The sequence below is a fragment of the Pelodiscus sinensis genome, chromosome 4 (assembly GCF_052426305.1).
Source record: "Pelodiscus sinensis isolate ZL-2025 chromosome 4, ASM5242630v1, whole genome shotgun sequence".
NCBI lineage: Eukaryota > Metazoa > Chordata > Testudines > Trionychidae > Pelodiscus > Pelodiscus sinensis.
The window spans coordinates 5,684,649-5,698,938 of NC_143055.1; the positions used below are offsets into that span (position 1 = coordinate 5,684,649).

General features: G+C 41.8%; 1 protein-coding gene across 5 annotated transcripts in view; it reads left to right on the plus strand.

Moving 5' to 3' along the window:
• The window catches only part of ALMS1 (ALMS1 centrosome and basal body associated protein), a 98,848-nt gene that overhangs the window by 59,254 nt on the left and 25,304 nt on the right, over positions 1 to 14,290 (plus strand). For all 5 annotated transcript variants that reach the window (XM_089777742.1, XM_075931030.2, XM_089777741.1 and 2 more), the window contains 3 exons: positions 5,758 to 7,489; positions 8,525 to 8,650; positions 10,550 to 10,720. In XM_089777742.1, coding sequence (XP_089633868.1) covers positions 5,758 to 7,489; positions 8,525 to 8,650; positions 10,550 to 10,720 — 2,029 coding nt within the window. The remainder of the gene's footprint in view (positions 1 to 5,757; positions 7,490 to 8,524; positions 8,651 to 10,549; positions 10,721 to 14,290) is intronic.

Sequence of the window (14,290 nt, forward strand, 5' to 3'; positions counted from 1 at the left end):
ATACAAAATCATTTCTTATTCTATTGTGACTGGCTTTATTTGCTAATTCCTTTACTGTAGGGCTGTGTCTACATTGGCATGATTTTGTGCAAAAGCACCTGCTTTTGCACAAAAACATGCTGCCTGTCTACACTGGTGGGGAGTTCTTGCGCAAGAACACTGATGTTCTAATGTGTGAAATCAGGGCTTCTTGTGCAAGAACTATGGTGCTCCCGCTCAGGAATAAGCCCTCTTGCGCAACTGATGTTGCACAAGAGACCGGTGTAGACAGGCAACATGAATGTCTTGCGCAAGAAAGCCCGATGGCTAAAATGGCCATCAGAGCTTTCTTGCGCAAGAGAGCATCTACATTGGCACGGATGCTTTTGCACAAAAGCACATGCCAGTGTAGACGCTCTCTTGTGCAAATACTTTAACGCAAAAACTCTTGGGTTAAAAGTATTTGCGCAAAATCTTGCCAATGTAGACGTAGCCTAGTTGTTGGTTGAGTAGTTATTAACATGTCCACATAGCCTTGTACTAATGAAATGTAAGATTGCATTTTTTCCTAGTTGTACAAATCAGAAGATAAATAGACTACATAGTCCAGTTTTGGGCTAGAAAATCTTATCTAAATGTCTAAATCAGTATAATTTATTTCTCATGAGCTCTTCACAGCATCAGTGGAAAGTCTGTCAATTTTGACTCTAAGTTAAAGGACTGCAAATACTGGTATGATAAAAATAAAATACACTTGAAGCTTCAGGGGGTAGCTGAATTGGTCTGTATGGGATAAACTTAAAAAACAACAAATAGTCTGGTAGCACTTAATAGACTAACAAAACATGTAGATGGTATCATGAGTTTTTGTGGATACAGCCCACGTGATCTGAAGAATTGAGCTGTGCCAACAAAAGCTCATGATACTATCTACGTCAGGCATGTCAAACTCGAAGCCTGCCGAGGGCCGCACAAAGGAAAACTGATAGCTTTCAGGGCCACCAAAGAAAATATACTGTATCAGAAAGTCATAATTATTTATTATTATAGATTGCTTTAGGTATATTTTATAAACTTTTCAGGTCTTGTTTTAATATATACAATAATTTGATGAGTAAAATTATTGTTTGCTCATATAAAATAATTTTTAATTTAAATGTAAATTTAAGGTACTTTTAAATTTTTTATATGATACATAACTTGTTTTGTTGAAATGAAAACAGGTATAGACTGGTTAATCAAATAGTACACGCTTCTGTGAAAATTTCAGATACTTTGTAAATTTGAGATATTGCATAAACATATAATTATCCATGCAGTTGCAAAAAATTGACACATTTATTGATATAAAATTAATATACATTTTGTGATTTTATTTGGGAATAAATAAATAAAAAACAAAATATTAACAAAATAGCTCCCTTCTTTTCCCCCAGAGACAGGTACTCCCATACTGCCATTCTAACCCACACCTCCAGAGCAGGTCCCCCACCCCATGTTTCCTCCCTTCCCCAGAGCCAGACACCCCCAACCCAATGTCTCCTCCCTCCCCCACAGCCAGGCACTCCCAGCTCCCCCAACCTAATACCTCGGACCCAGAGTTGCTGTTGCCGCCGCCACACATTTCTTCCTCAGGCTCACTGGGGCGGCATGAGCACAGTGGCCAGCTGTGAGCGCATGCTGGGCGCCCAGCACCACAGAGCGGCCTGACAGGCTGTGAGTGCGTGTGCAGAGCGCCCAGCGCAGAGCGGCCCGGCCAGCTGTGAGCACATGCTGGGTGTCATGTGCAGAGCGGCCCTGACCGTGAGCAGTTGCAGTTGGTGACAGTCTGGCTGCTCCAGGGAGCATGGTCGGGGGGCAGGAAGAAGGGGTATTGGATAGGAGGCAGAGGATCCCAGACAGGGATCTGCCAGCTGTGATCTGCACTCGGCCACTTGCTCTGAGCGGCCAGCAGGCCGCACTTTATTCCTTTATAAAAATATAGTGGCAGGTGGCAAAAAAATTAGATCAGGCCACATGCAGCCCGCCAAATGCCAGTTTGACATACCCAATGTACATGTTTTGTTAGTCTATAAAGTGCTTCCAGCCTATTTGATGTTTACATTTTTACTTTTGTCTTGGTCAGTGGAATTCTGTTTCTAAAGAAATTGGACAGGGATTAAGATTTTTATGAAGCAAATATGGTCTCTAGTGAGACTGATGTAAAATTTGCTGATCAAAAATGTCTTGTCTATTTCCAGTATATGTCTCTTCCTCTGATGCTAATTTGTTACTAAAGGTAATGGGCTCAAGTGATGTAACAGAGAGTGGTTTTCTAGCATGCTGTGTGGAGCGTGATTGATGCATTTCAGTGCTGTCTGCAGTGGGGTTAAACAGTGTGACTTCTCATTAGCTAGTATACCTCTTTGAGGGAATTTTAGACAGTAGTAGAGAATTTTCTGCATGCATCTGGGTGTCTCGCGTTTGTTTACTTATCTGTCAACTTGTTTGCAGTGTGATCTGCTCTGTAGAGGTGTATTTTATTTCTAGTTTTTCTTTTAAAGATGCCCCTATTGCTCTGTCAGGTAAGCTGCTCCAAACAACAATTGTTCATGGAACGGGAGATTGTAGAATCTCCAACGCTGGAGATCTTTAAGAGCAGGTTAGACAAGCATCTGCTCTTGTGTCTAGATAATAACTTATTCCTGGTATGAGGGCAGGGGACTGGACTAAACGACCTCTCGAGGACCCTTTCGGTCCTTTGATCCTGTTTGGTGCTTCTTCGCTAATAAGGATATTCTTGGGAACATCCTTTTCCCCACTCTTCTGTTAAACTAAATGAATCAACATACCCTGCAAGAGATGCAGCTAAAAAAGCCTTCTTTTGGGTGTTTGTTGTTCTTAGTAAGTCTGCGCATACATTGACTACCATACAGGGGTAGATGTTGCCATCTTAAAATATACATTGTTTATCATGAGACCTTGAAACTGTCACAAAAAATTGCTTCCTTTTTTTTGCTTAGAAATTAAAGGGCAGAATATAGAGGAAGATGCAGTCTGTATCCCAAGGAGTTAACAATTGAAAGGAAAAATCCTGCCATTTAAGTGAATGGGAGTTCTGTCATTTATTTTAGCTGCCCGTGCTAGCAAGATAGCTTGCTAATAGACAGATGAAAGACACAAGATCTGACAAACAGAATATCCTCTGAGACCAGGAGAGAAAATCATCAGAATGTAGGGCAGCACTTATTTTCGGATTAATTGATGGGCTATACCATGAATAGTTTTATTCACCTACCAAGGCAAGACTTTATTTATACATTGTTGTGAATTATTGTGCAATTGCATGTTTCATACCAGAGGTGCCAGCGTTTGAGGTGGATTAAGTAATTTCCTGTGTATAGTTTAGTGCTAATTTACATTTTTTTAAATTCTTTGGGATTAAAGGTGTTCTGTAAGTGGAGGATTATTATGACAAATAACACTAACTTTTATAAGTGATGAAAACATTAAAGAAAGCTGTTCCGCCCCTGATGTCTTTAATGGTTAGTAACTAGTCTGGTTTTAAAAATCATAAGACCCCCCCCCCCCCCTTACTTCAAGTACAATAACAAGCAGTCTTACCAGTTTTTGTAAAACAAAAGAATGCTCCCATGGTATAGCTATGCATATTTTAATATGGAAAAAGATGAGGTATGTCTGGAGAGTAAAAAGCTGTTGCTAATTAATGGTTGCTTTTTTAAGCTCTGGATTTTTTTTAATTCTGTTTTAATTTTCTTGTCAGTATGACATTGGCTTTCAGAAATAATACTGTTGTAGGTCTAATGCTTAGTTTGCTCTCTTGGAAAGATTTGTTTCCTAATGGGGAAAAAGGGAACTATTGAATTTGAGAATTAAAACCAACAAACTTAATTAAAGATTTTTGTCATGTATCGGTATAAAGAACAGCTTTTTGCTTTGTTTTTATCAGTAATTGAGGCTTTCTTTGATTTGTGTGTGAAACAGATGTGTGCTTGGTTTCTTAAATTCTGTTGGAGTGAAGCAAGGGATAATTTTTAATGTGACCAGTTTTATTTCTTACAGTGACAGCTATGGCAAAGAAAAATGTCTGACAAGTAGAGTTCCATATTCTTCAAAATTGCACTATCCCTTCTGATTTTATAAAGGTTTTTGTTTGATAGCTCTGAATTTGGTCTCTGTGGCATACTTGCCAGGTGCTTCTATGTATTTGTTTTCATATAACCCCAGTTTTTAATTCAGTAATCCTCTAGAGGCCATGAGTAATTGTAGATGGGACTGTTGTGTTTCCTTTTCACCTGAAGTGGTGGAGATAGTCCTTCAGTAGCACAAGTCTATGGAGCAGTAGTATCCATTTGGGTCCCAAGTAGCTATTGGCCTCACCATATCGATATTTGTCATTTCTTTAATGTCTGAAGTCCCCAAGTGGGGATCTGAACCCTACAAACCGGAACTAAAAAGACAATCTCTGTTACAACACTTTACAATCTAGGTTTATAACAAGATGGAACAGGATAGATGAAACAAATAGCTGGTGGTGTGCAAAATGGGAGAACAAGATCCCAGTGAATGAAGTGAATAAGGTTTGTTTGAAAAAGTACTTACAGCAGGAGTGTGCAATGATTTTTGGTGGTGGCGGGGAACTCCAAGGATTTGGTAAGTGGTCAAGGGCCCTACTCTTCCATAATATTAATGGAGGAGGTACAGATCCTGGGATGGAGGTTGGGTGCAGAAGGGAACATGGTGTAAGGGATTGGGATGCAGGAGGGGGTGTGGGATCTGAGGGGGAAGGAGGGGGTTGAGACCTGAGGCAGGGGACTCTGGTGGAGGAGAGAGTGCAGGGTCTAGGAGCGGGTTGTGATCTGGAGCAGAAGTACAGGAGGGGTTGTAGACATTTAGGTTGTGACTGGTGGTAGGAGTTTGGAGTGCAAGGTCTGGGAGGGGTTTGTGACCTGGAGGAGGAGGTGCAGAGTCTGGGAGGGGTTATGGGTATAGGAGCAAGGGCTAAGAGAGTTTGGGTACATAGGATAGGAGTGGAGCAGAGGGTTGAGGGGAGGCAAGCTCTGGCCAGGAGACACTTGGTTAGCTCCCCATCAGCAGCCAAGCAGGTTCCTCAGCTAGGGTCCCTGCGTCAGATGCAGGGGCCATGTGTGGCTTATTCTGAATGTTCTGAGCCTGGAGTGGGGAGGGATACTTCATGCACTGCCTGTCCAGCAAACAGGCAGCTCCCATTGGCTGGAAACCAGTTAATGGCAGATGCAAGATTTTGCTGTGGGTGGGGGCAGCATATGAAGCTTCCCCCCCTTCCTCCGCCTTGGACTTGCAGCATTCAGAGGGATCCTCTGAGTGCAGAGCAGGGGCAAGGCAAGCAAGAAGCCTGGCAGAGAGTCCCATGGGCCCGATCCAGTGGCTTGGTGGGCCGGATCTAGCCCATGAGCCATATTTTGCCCAACACTGACTTACCCTCTCCCTATCTCAAGAAAAACTATAGTCTGTTTTATTACAATAAAACCAAACCCTGAAGAATGCTTTTAGGAAGATAAATTATAGTGGTAGTAGTGTATATTGTGGTTTTGGGACTGTACTGGCTGTTTTTCTGGCACATGTGAAGACTAGTGTTGTAATATTTATAATCATATTAGCAGTTGTGTTCCAAAATGTGTGTATTTTCTGTGTAATGGCAAAAATAAGATTGTCACCTGTAGTCCTTACTTGAATTGTTAAGTTCTTATCACAAAACTTATTTTTTTCAATAATCTTTGTGGTGTTTTGCATTTACAGGATCCATTGGGAAACAGTGCAGAGGCTACATCTAGTCACCGCCATAGTCAGAGGCAGAACACAGAACACTTCAAATCTCCAATTGTCAAACAGTTCCAAATTGACAGCCAGACACAAGATTTCAAACTAAATGACCCTCCACAGTCAAACACAAGAGAGGTTACACCAATATATAGAAGTGACCCTGCTGATTACTCGTCTCTAGGGGATGTACAGTTTAAAGCTTTGAATAACATCCAAACACATATCCACCCTCAGCTGCAGACACTCACAGCTAATCTTTTGGATGTGGACAGTGGGCTTTGCACACTTTTGCATAAAGATATGGACAAATGTTCGGTGGAATTGGAGAATGCCTCCAGTGTACCAACAGAGGAGGATGTGTTTCTTTCAGCTCAGAAGTTGTCATCTACAGAAAAACCTTCGGTAGAAGTTGTCAAGCAAATTACTTCCATCACTTTTGCATCTCGTAAACGTTCTCAGTCTCCATCAGCTTCCGTGGTCCTTAGTGCCAGTCTCAGTGAAGATACTCTTCATGGTATACTGCCTTCTGAAACTGGATCTATTAGCGTGAAAGAGCTTAGATCTGGCAAGCAACAGGTGGAAGGTCTTAAATCATGTCCTTCATCAAACCTGACAGCCACTGACTTAATTGATAATGATATTAAGTTTGAGGCCAATAAAGACAGGTTTCAGCATGTGCCCTTTGCTATTGGCAAACATGGAACTTCCCGAGAAGAAGATATTTTATCAGGTCAAGGTTCTAAAACCACTTACACTGATCAGGGACTGACCCTAGTTGAGGAAGCTGAACCTTTCACTCACGATGCTCTTGGTTTGGGCAGACATAGTGCCAGATTTTCTGGGATTGACCATGATCTGATCAAATTTGATCAAGAAGTAAATATGCTTCATCAACCTCTTTCCAGGAGTCCTCCTCAGCAGGAAAAGATGAGTCAGTACAGCCAAGTTCCATTTGCAGATAGCTCAGAAGATCCAGTGCATAGCCTACGAACCCTTCTGCTTAAAGACCATGGTAATTTGTTGGAAAAGGATAAACTTTGTTCTGATATGTTCTCCGTCAGTCAGGCAAATGTTGAGACAAGATATGCCAATGTGAAAAATTGTTCCTCCCCAGATAAAACTTTAACCACTGTGCCTATATTGCCTTCATCTCCAACCAGGAAAGCACTGTCTTGTGTACGCATAACACTCTCTCCAAAACGTAATAATGCAGAACCATTCAGTATATTGGACACCGAAGCTGAAGCAAGATCTAATGACAGTCTTAAGACTGACGCTCAACAAATACTTTTAAGCTCTCCCCCCCAGATTTTATTAGAATCTGCCTCTAAGCTATTAACTGCTGAATCTATCCCAAATGATCAAGGTTCTTTATACTTCCCAAAATCAGTATCTTCACAGCATCCTACATATATGTCTCTGGAAAGTAGCCTGAGGATGCCATTTTCAAGGCAGGCTTCATGTGAACTTAATTTGCAGGAGAATTTCAAGTCCACTGTTTCTGCGCAAACTGGAAAGGCAACATCTGATGCCATAACTCAGATAACAACAGAAAGTCCTGAAAAGACAACATTTTCAGCAGAGATATATGTTAGTACAGAAGATGGTGAAGCCAGTACCTTTGGGTCCTCTCACCAGAAGGCGGGTGAAATCCCCAACCTAGCTACTTCGTCTCTGAACCACATTTCATCTTCTCTCAGGCCACTTGGTGAGAAGCTCAAAGTGCCTTCCATGAACCTATAATCTTTCCTCTTCCGCACATTCTATCAAGTAAAATGTTTTGCTTCTTGTGCACTTTGTGAGAAAACACAAAGTGTTTTTAATGCACTTATTTTTAATATTGATATTTAAAATTATGCATATTAGAAATCATTAGGGGGCTTATGAGTTGGCAGGTAACCAACCTGAAATTACTCTGTGGGCAAAATAATTTATACAGCTGCTGAAAGGGAATGTGTTAGCAATGATATACACCCCAATAAAATTAGAACACATATGGCAGATTAACTCACTTTGATGCAAATTGTATCTCTCTGCACCAGTGAACAGTGCTGCACACTACTGGTGTATGTAGACTTTCAGTTTCTCTAATATTTTCTCTGTTCCAAACTCTGTATTTCTCTCTGAGGAGTGTGTAAAGCAACCTCAGTCAGTCGTGTGCATATGGTGTGAGAAGAGATCAGATCCCTTGTGTATGAAGACCTCCAGCTCAGTTTAAATGGCAATACAAAGATCTCTTTTCAGTTACTTGAGCAATTGTTTATCTTTACTATTAAGAAGCACTAAGTCTGCTAGCTCTTTTGCCACCTGCAACAAACAATCCTCCAGTGGAGTGGTGCTGTAATTGCAAGTTGTTTGCTGATCTAAGCACAGGCAGGTTTCTGTAATCGATTAGAAATGATTTCATTAGCTGTTGTTCACTGTGGGCAGTGTTGGTATGCAAATGAGATTTTTTTTTTATTTATTACAGCTGTGACTAGTCACACATTTTATTAATCTTTAAGGAATGTGTTAAATGATTAAGCCACCCCTTCTCGCTATTAGCAGGTCAACTTTCCAACAGTTAGACTTCTTTCTGAACATTCTCTTTAATTGAGCATGTTCTCTAGGGAAAAGCAAACTGAATATACTCTCTACAGAATATCTTCCGGGATCTCTTTGAGTTCTTATCTATGACTTCTGCTTCAGTAGCATATTAGGCGTTACTGATTTTTGTTAACTGCATTGCTCTCCATTCCTGCAGATCAGCCTCTATTGTTGCCCTATAAGCCTTCTGGAAGTTCCAAGATGTACTATGTTCCCCATCCAATGAAAGGACCCAAAATATCTCGTGTCAGGTCAGAGACCACTATTGAGAGCTCTCACTCAGGTATTTATATTTCTCAAAATATTTACAAAATTGAGTCAGATTCTATCCTGAGTTTGAATGCATAGTTCTGAGCTCTTGCTGTAATCACTAGGGTCAACTATTCATAATCCAGTTGCAGAATGTCCCCATGAGTTAAATTCAGCTCTGTTACAACATGCAAATCTTGAGTAACTCCACTTATTTTTACTCTGGATTTACTTTGTGTAACTGTGTAGGATCTTGTCCCAGTACATTTTTTATGCCTCTTATGTTTCTAGCTTTGTGACATAAATATATAATATCCTGGATTTGAAAGAGGTACTCTAGACTTTTCCAGTCAGAGACTTCTTTACCTTTGTCTGTTGGTACTGAAAGGAGAAATGAGTGTGTGTTTCACACAACCTGACAGATTTACCTTTAGTTCTCTTCTTTCCATTTCAAATTCCTTCTTCTTTTGGACCTGTGTCACTTCTCCAGCGATCCTCCTATCCATCCTGATGTAATTTCCTGCTTTGAATCTCCTCTTAACAGGTTCAAGAGAAAAGGAATTTTTTATGGATGCATTCTGAAGTGTAATGGGATATCATGTGTTAAGGAACATATATCAGAATAAAGTGTAATATGTAGAGTTTTTAAGGGTAACCCCAAGTTAGGTGAGTTCAGTTTAGAAATGTGTGGATTTTTAAAAGTGATTTATAATTGCAGTTTTTGAAAACACTAGGGGAGTGGAAGAAAGAGGATGATTCCTCACATATTGTGCCCCACTTCTCTCTAAATATGATTATGTTCAGAATATGCTGCTCATAACAGACATTCTAGGCTTGATTTTTTTTCAGATTTCCTTTAACCTGGTCTTCCTTCTGGCACCCACAGTTATTTGTAGACAGCTAATGTTATAAAGATGTTGTCTTGACTCCCTGATGCACAGGTACACTGGATAATAATAATAGCTATAACTGTCCACACAGTTTTCATCTGAAAAATTATAGGAGCAAAAGCAAAGGTTAGGTTTCCAAATCCATTTCCACATGCTTCCTAATCTTTGCCCATTCTGCCTGCTGTAATGTAAGGAAGAGATAGAGGCAAGAGAGGATGTGTGCTTTACAGGAACCATGATGCTAGCAGTGTAAATTCACAGTGTTTTAAAACATATGGTTTTAAATTTCCTGTTGTAGTTAGGATTCGTCGTTCATGAGAAATATCTGAGAGAAATTGAGTTGAATAAGGCCACTGAACATAATTGCATAGTGTTGCTACAGAATATAAATCAGTTTACTGTCCTTTAGGCTTTCAAACTCATGAGACACAAAAATATAGTGCTGTGACAGCTGATCAGGAAAAAGATATTGTTGTCTTGAGCTGTTGTTTAGAGGCTATGCAGTCCTAGTTATATAACTAAGAAACATTCGTTACCACTAAATAAATCCCTCTGACTGCTGTTTCATACGTTTGCCAACGTGCTTCCTCACTTCCTTAGTCAAATCCCAGAAAATGGCTGTCTGCATCCGTCAGTGAAAATAGCTAAAATTGAATATGAAGATCAGCAAAGGGTAGTCTAGTCTTCTGAGTATGTGACCTTGATCTCCCCATGCCTCCTATCTGTAGAAAAATGGGTATAATACTTGTCTACGTCAGAGGGAAGTATCTTGATCTTGAGATCAGAGGTGTTATCGAAAAATTATGTAATGGTAAGTTGCTGGTATTATTTCACTAGAACTCTGTTGTTCATTAGCTGAATGAACAACTAATAATTCTTTACTCAGGCAGTAAATTAAACTCCTTGTGTTAGCTGGTCTTCAGTGATTTGCTTCAGCTCTAGGTTGCGGCTTGGTTTAAAGGTGCTTTCTTCATGCTGTTTCACTTTATTCTCGTATTCATTATGATAAACAACTCTTGCCATGTTGTTTGCTTTCTTTGTAGGCTCAAATGATGCTATTCCTCCAAATTTTCCAGCAAAGATACTTGGTTCCATGGATGAGAATCCTCTAGACATTGTAGCTGTTAAACATAAAGAGGGCATCTACAGTAAGAGGGCTGAGCCTAAGGTAGCCTGGGCAAATGAAAAAAAGACACCTCAGAAAGCTACTACAGGTAAGTAGGTTGCCCATGAGCATTTCTTTTTTCTGTATCTATTTAAAGTGAATTTAGTGATGTTCATGGGTTCAGCTCTGGTTGCTACAGTTTCAAGCTCAACAGAGTGAAAGTTACCTCTGCTACTTGCTTCAGATTTAGAGCCTCTAGGAACACATGAAGACCAAGGATGGTGACCACACCTGTAAGGTCATGTCTGTTTTACAAGTTTTATCAAAGCAATAAGTAAAGTTACAGTCATCTTTGCACATAGAAATCCCATGGTGAGCTATGTAATAATTATAATGATAGTCGTTCTTACATCCTCAGTGATATTCTTAGGGTTTGATGCATGCTTTGCCAATTGATCATCATGAGAGAGATGGTTCCTGCTGGGGTTTTACAGGCACCCTCACTTGTCATATGATTCTCTGTACACCTAATCCAGGTTGCATATGCATGAAGGTGTCAGCACTCATTTTTCTTATCTGTATTATGCTCCCCAAGAATATTGGGGTGCCCAGTTTTTTATGTGTTGTTTTCTTCTCATTAGCATCCACACACAAAATATACCCTTATATTAGGTATGGGACAAATACAGCCCCCAGGCCAGATCCGACCCGCCAAACCACCAGACCTGGCCTATGGATGCAGCAGGGAGCCCCAGGCAGGCTCCCTGCTTGCCATGTCCCACCCGCACACTGCTCAGAAAAGAGCTGCCTAGCCATTTCTCTTTCAAAACTGTGAGCCTGGAGTGGAGGGGGGAAGACTTCAGGCGCTGCCCCCACCCCCAGCACAATCCCATTGGCTGGTTTCTTTCCAGAAACTGGCCAATAAGAGCTGCCTGTTTTAATAACAGGTAGCAAAAGAAGCAACTGGGTGCCCTCCCCTCCGTCTCGTAGTTATTCACACACGCACATGGCCCTGTAGCCTGTGTGGGGGCAGGGCAGGCAAAGGCAGGGAGGTTGCTTCAGAAATGTGCTGAGCTGCTGTCCGCGAGTCACTGAGGTAAGTCTCCTGGCCAGAGCCTGCCTCTGACACCCCAGCCCCTCTCTTCCCCAACCCTCTGCCCCTCCACTCCTGCCCCCCCCAACTCCACATACCCAAACCCTCTTCCCCCTCCTGCACCCATATCCCCTTCCAGATCTGGCACCCCAATTCCAACCCACATCCCTACACCCCAGTCTAGTGCCCCAGGTCACAACTGCCTCCTTCACCCAAACTCCTTCCCAGACCCCACTCGCCTTCTTGCACCCCAATCCCTTATTCAAGGCTCCCTCTGCACTCAACCTCCATCCCAGACCTCCCACTTCCTCCATTAATATCATGGAAGTGTGCGGCTTTCAACCACTTTCAAAAATCTTGGTGTGGCCCCCCACCAAAAATGATTCCCCATCCTTGTGCTAGGGCATATTTAGGAAGAGATATTACAACAGAATATCTTATACCTTTGAACAGGACATAGCAATCAGTTTTTGTAACACCATCCTTTGTCACATCTTTCTTATGCTCTTGTGGCCAGATTTTGGTCACTCTGATAGTCAGCAGTGCAGAAGGTTTTCTCACAAGCTAGGCATCCTCTTAGCTTGGGCCTGATCCTTCCCCCTGTTCAGTCTTAGCTATTTCCAACAGTCATCTGAGTGGGAAGGAGGGAGTGTCTTGGTGTCCGGCAAATGTCCCAATTGTTTGGTTTCCTGCTTATAAGTAGATTATACTATAGGTGAGAATCCTTTGTGCTCAATTTCAATCCTTTCACGCCCCCACAGAAAAGTACCACATCCAAAATGGGTTCAAATATCAGGTGACATGACCATATGTCTTGGCAGGACCAATCATAGTCCAGGTTTATAGGAAAAGCAAGAGCATTCACAGATTATTATCATGAGTACCAGGCCATTAAATTCCTCGAGTATTACTAATGGCCTTCATTAGCACATCTAGAAATATAGATTTTTAACTTCAAATACAGGAATGATACATGAACACAAATAGAATATATACATTCAGTGGATTACAAGCTTTTCAATCACAGGTTACATGCCACATTTTGCGTAAAGCATATTTGGGTTACGCATATTCCTATTCAAAGGCATATTTCCATAAAGAAATACAAGGGTACAACATCACATCCCCCATTTCTCCAGACCTGAGTACATTAAGCTTTTTGAGTTTTGTTTCCACTTCAGATATAGTGATTTCTGTTTTTACACAATCCTTCCCATTAGCCATCTTGCCTTTGCCCACATGTTCTACATTATCATCTTATTGAAAACCGGCAAAATAAACATTTAGTTTTGGGAAAACGTACCTAGATTATCTCTCATTTCTTTTCCATTCTCATTACACGTTACTTTTTCTTTTTTCTTCTTCTTTTTATTTATATGGCTAAAGAACCTTTTGCACTGTTTATTTTAATTTCCTTTGCAAAGTCTAACTCAGGTTGACTTTTGGAAATGTTCAAGGTAACCCTGCATTTTTTGACCTCTAAGAGGTACAGTAAACTTCCGATAATCCGGCACCTTTAGGACCCAGGGGGTGCCGGATTATCAAATATGCTGGACTATAGGAAGGGGGGCTATGAGTGGTCTGGGGTGGAGTGGGGGGATGCGCCCCTTGGCGCTGTGGGACCAACCTGGCAGCACCCCAGCTGCTCTGCCCCAGACTTCCCCAAGTCAGCCGTTGCTGAAACTGACCAGCGGTTGACTCTGGGAAGCCCCTGGCACAGCAGGCTCTGCCCCGGGCTTCCCGGAGTCAGCCGCTGGTCAGTTTCAGCAGTGGCAGACTTGGGGAAGTCGGGGGCAGAGCAGCTGGGGTGCTGCCGGGTTGGTCCCGCAGCGCCGAGGGGCGGCAATACGGGACCAACCCAGCAGTACCCCAACTGCTCTGCCCTAGGCTTCCCTGAGTCAGCTGCTGGTCAGTTTCAGCAGCGGCTGAATCGGAGAAGCCGGGGCAGAGCAGCTCCAATTGTCCGGCTGTCCGGAGCACTTCCGGGTTCCAGTTGGTGCCGGACCATCAGGAGTGCTGGACCATTAGATGCCGGACCACTGGAGTTTTACTGTATCTTTCTTTGCTGAGCCATCCCCTGTTTAATCCTTTGCAAGCTCTGTAATACAAGTCTGGAGTCTTCCCCTCCAAGCATTGACTCTTTTTGATTGAAGTGCACGTTCCTATTAGAATACAGTGCATGCCTATGAAATAATTATAATCTCATTTATAATATAGTGTGCAGTGATTTGAAAACATAAGTTATTCTACACATCTTTTGGTGGGACTCACTTGCAGCCATTCTACTTTTGGGCTGAGTAATCCGATCAAATTTTACAAGGTAAAGAGGGTCAGACTTATTCAGTATTTGTGTGTGAAACTTCTAAGATATTCACAGGGTGATACTGGAAGTAGCATCACTTATAAGTGGCATTCTTTTAAGTTAGTAGCATGGTACTGTAGGCTAGCGATATTGTCCTTTAGAAGAGAGGTAAAAATTTCAGACTCTGTCGCAGAGGTGGCTGTATTTCAGTGGTATGCGAAGTGACTCATATTTGTAGTTGGGAATTTTTTGGAATCAGAGTTGCCCCATTTATAGGAGACCGT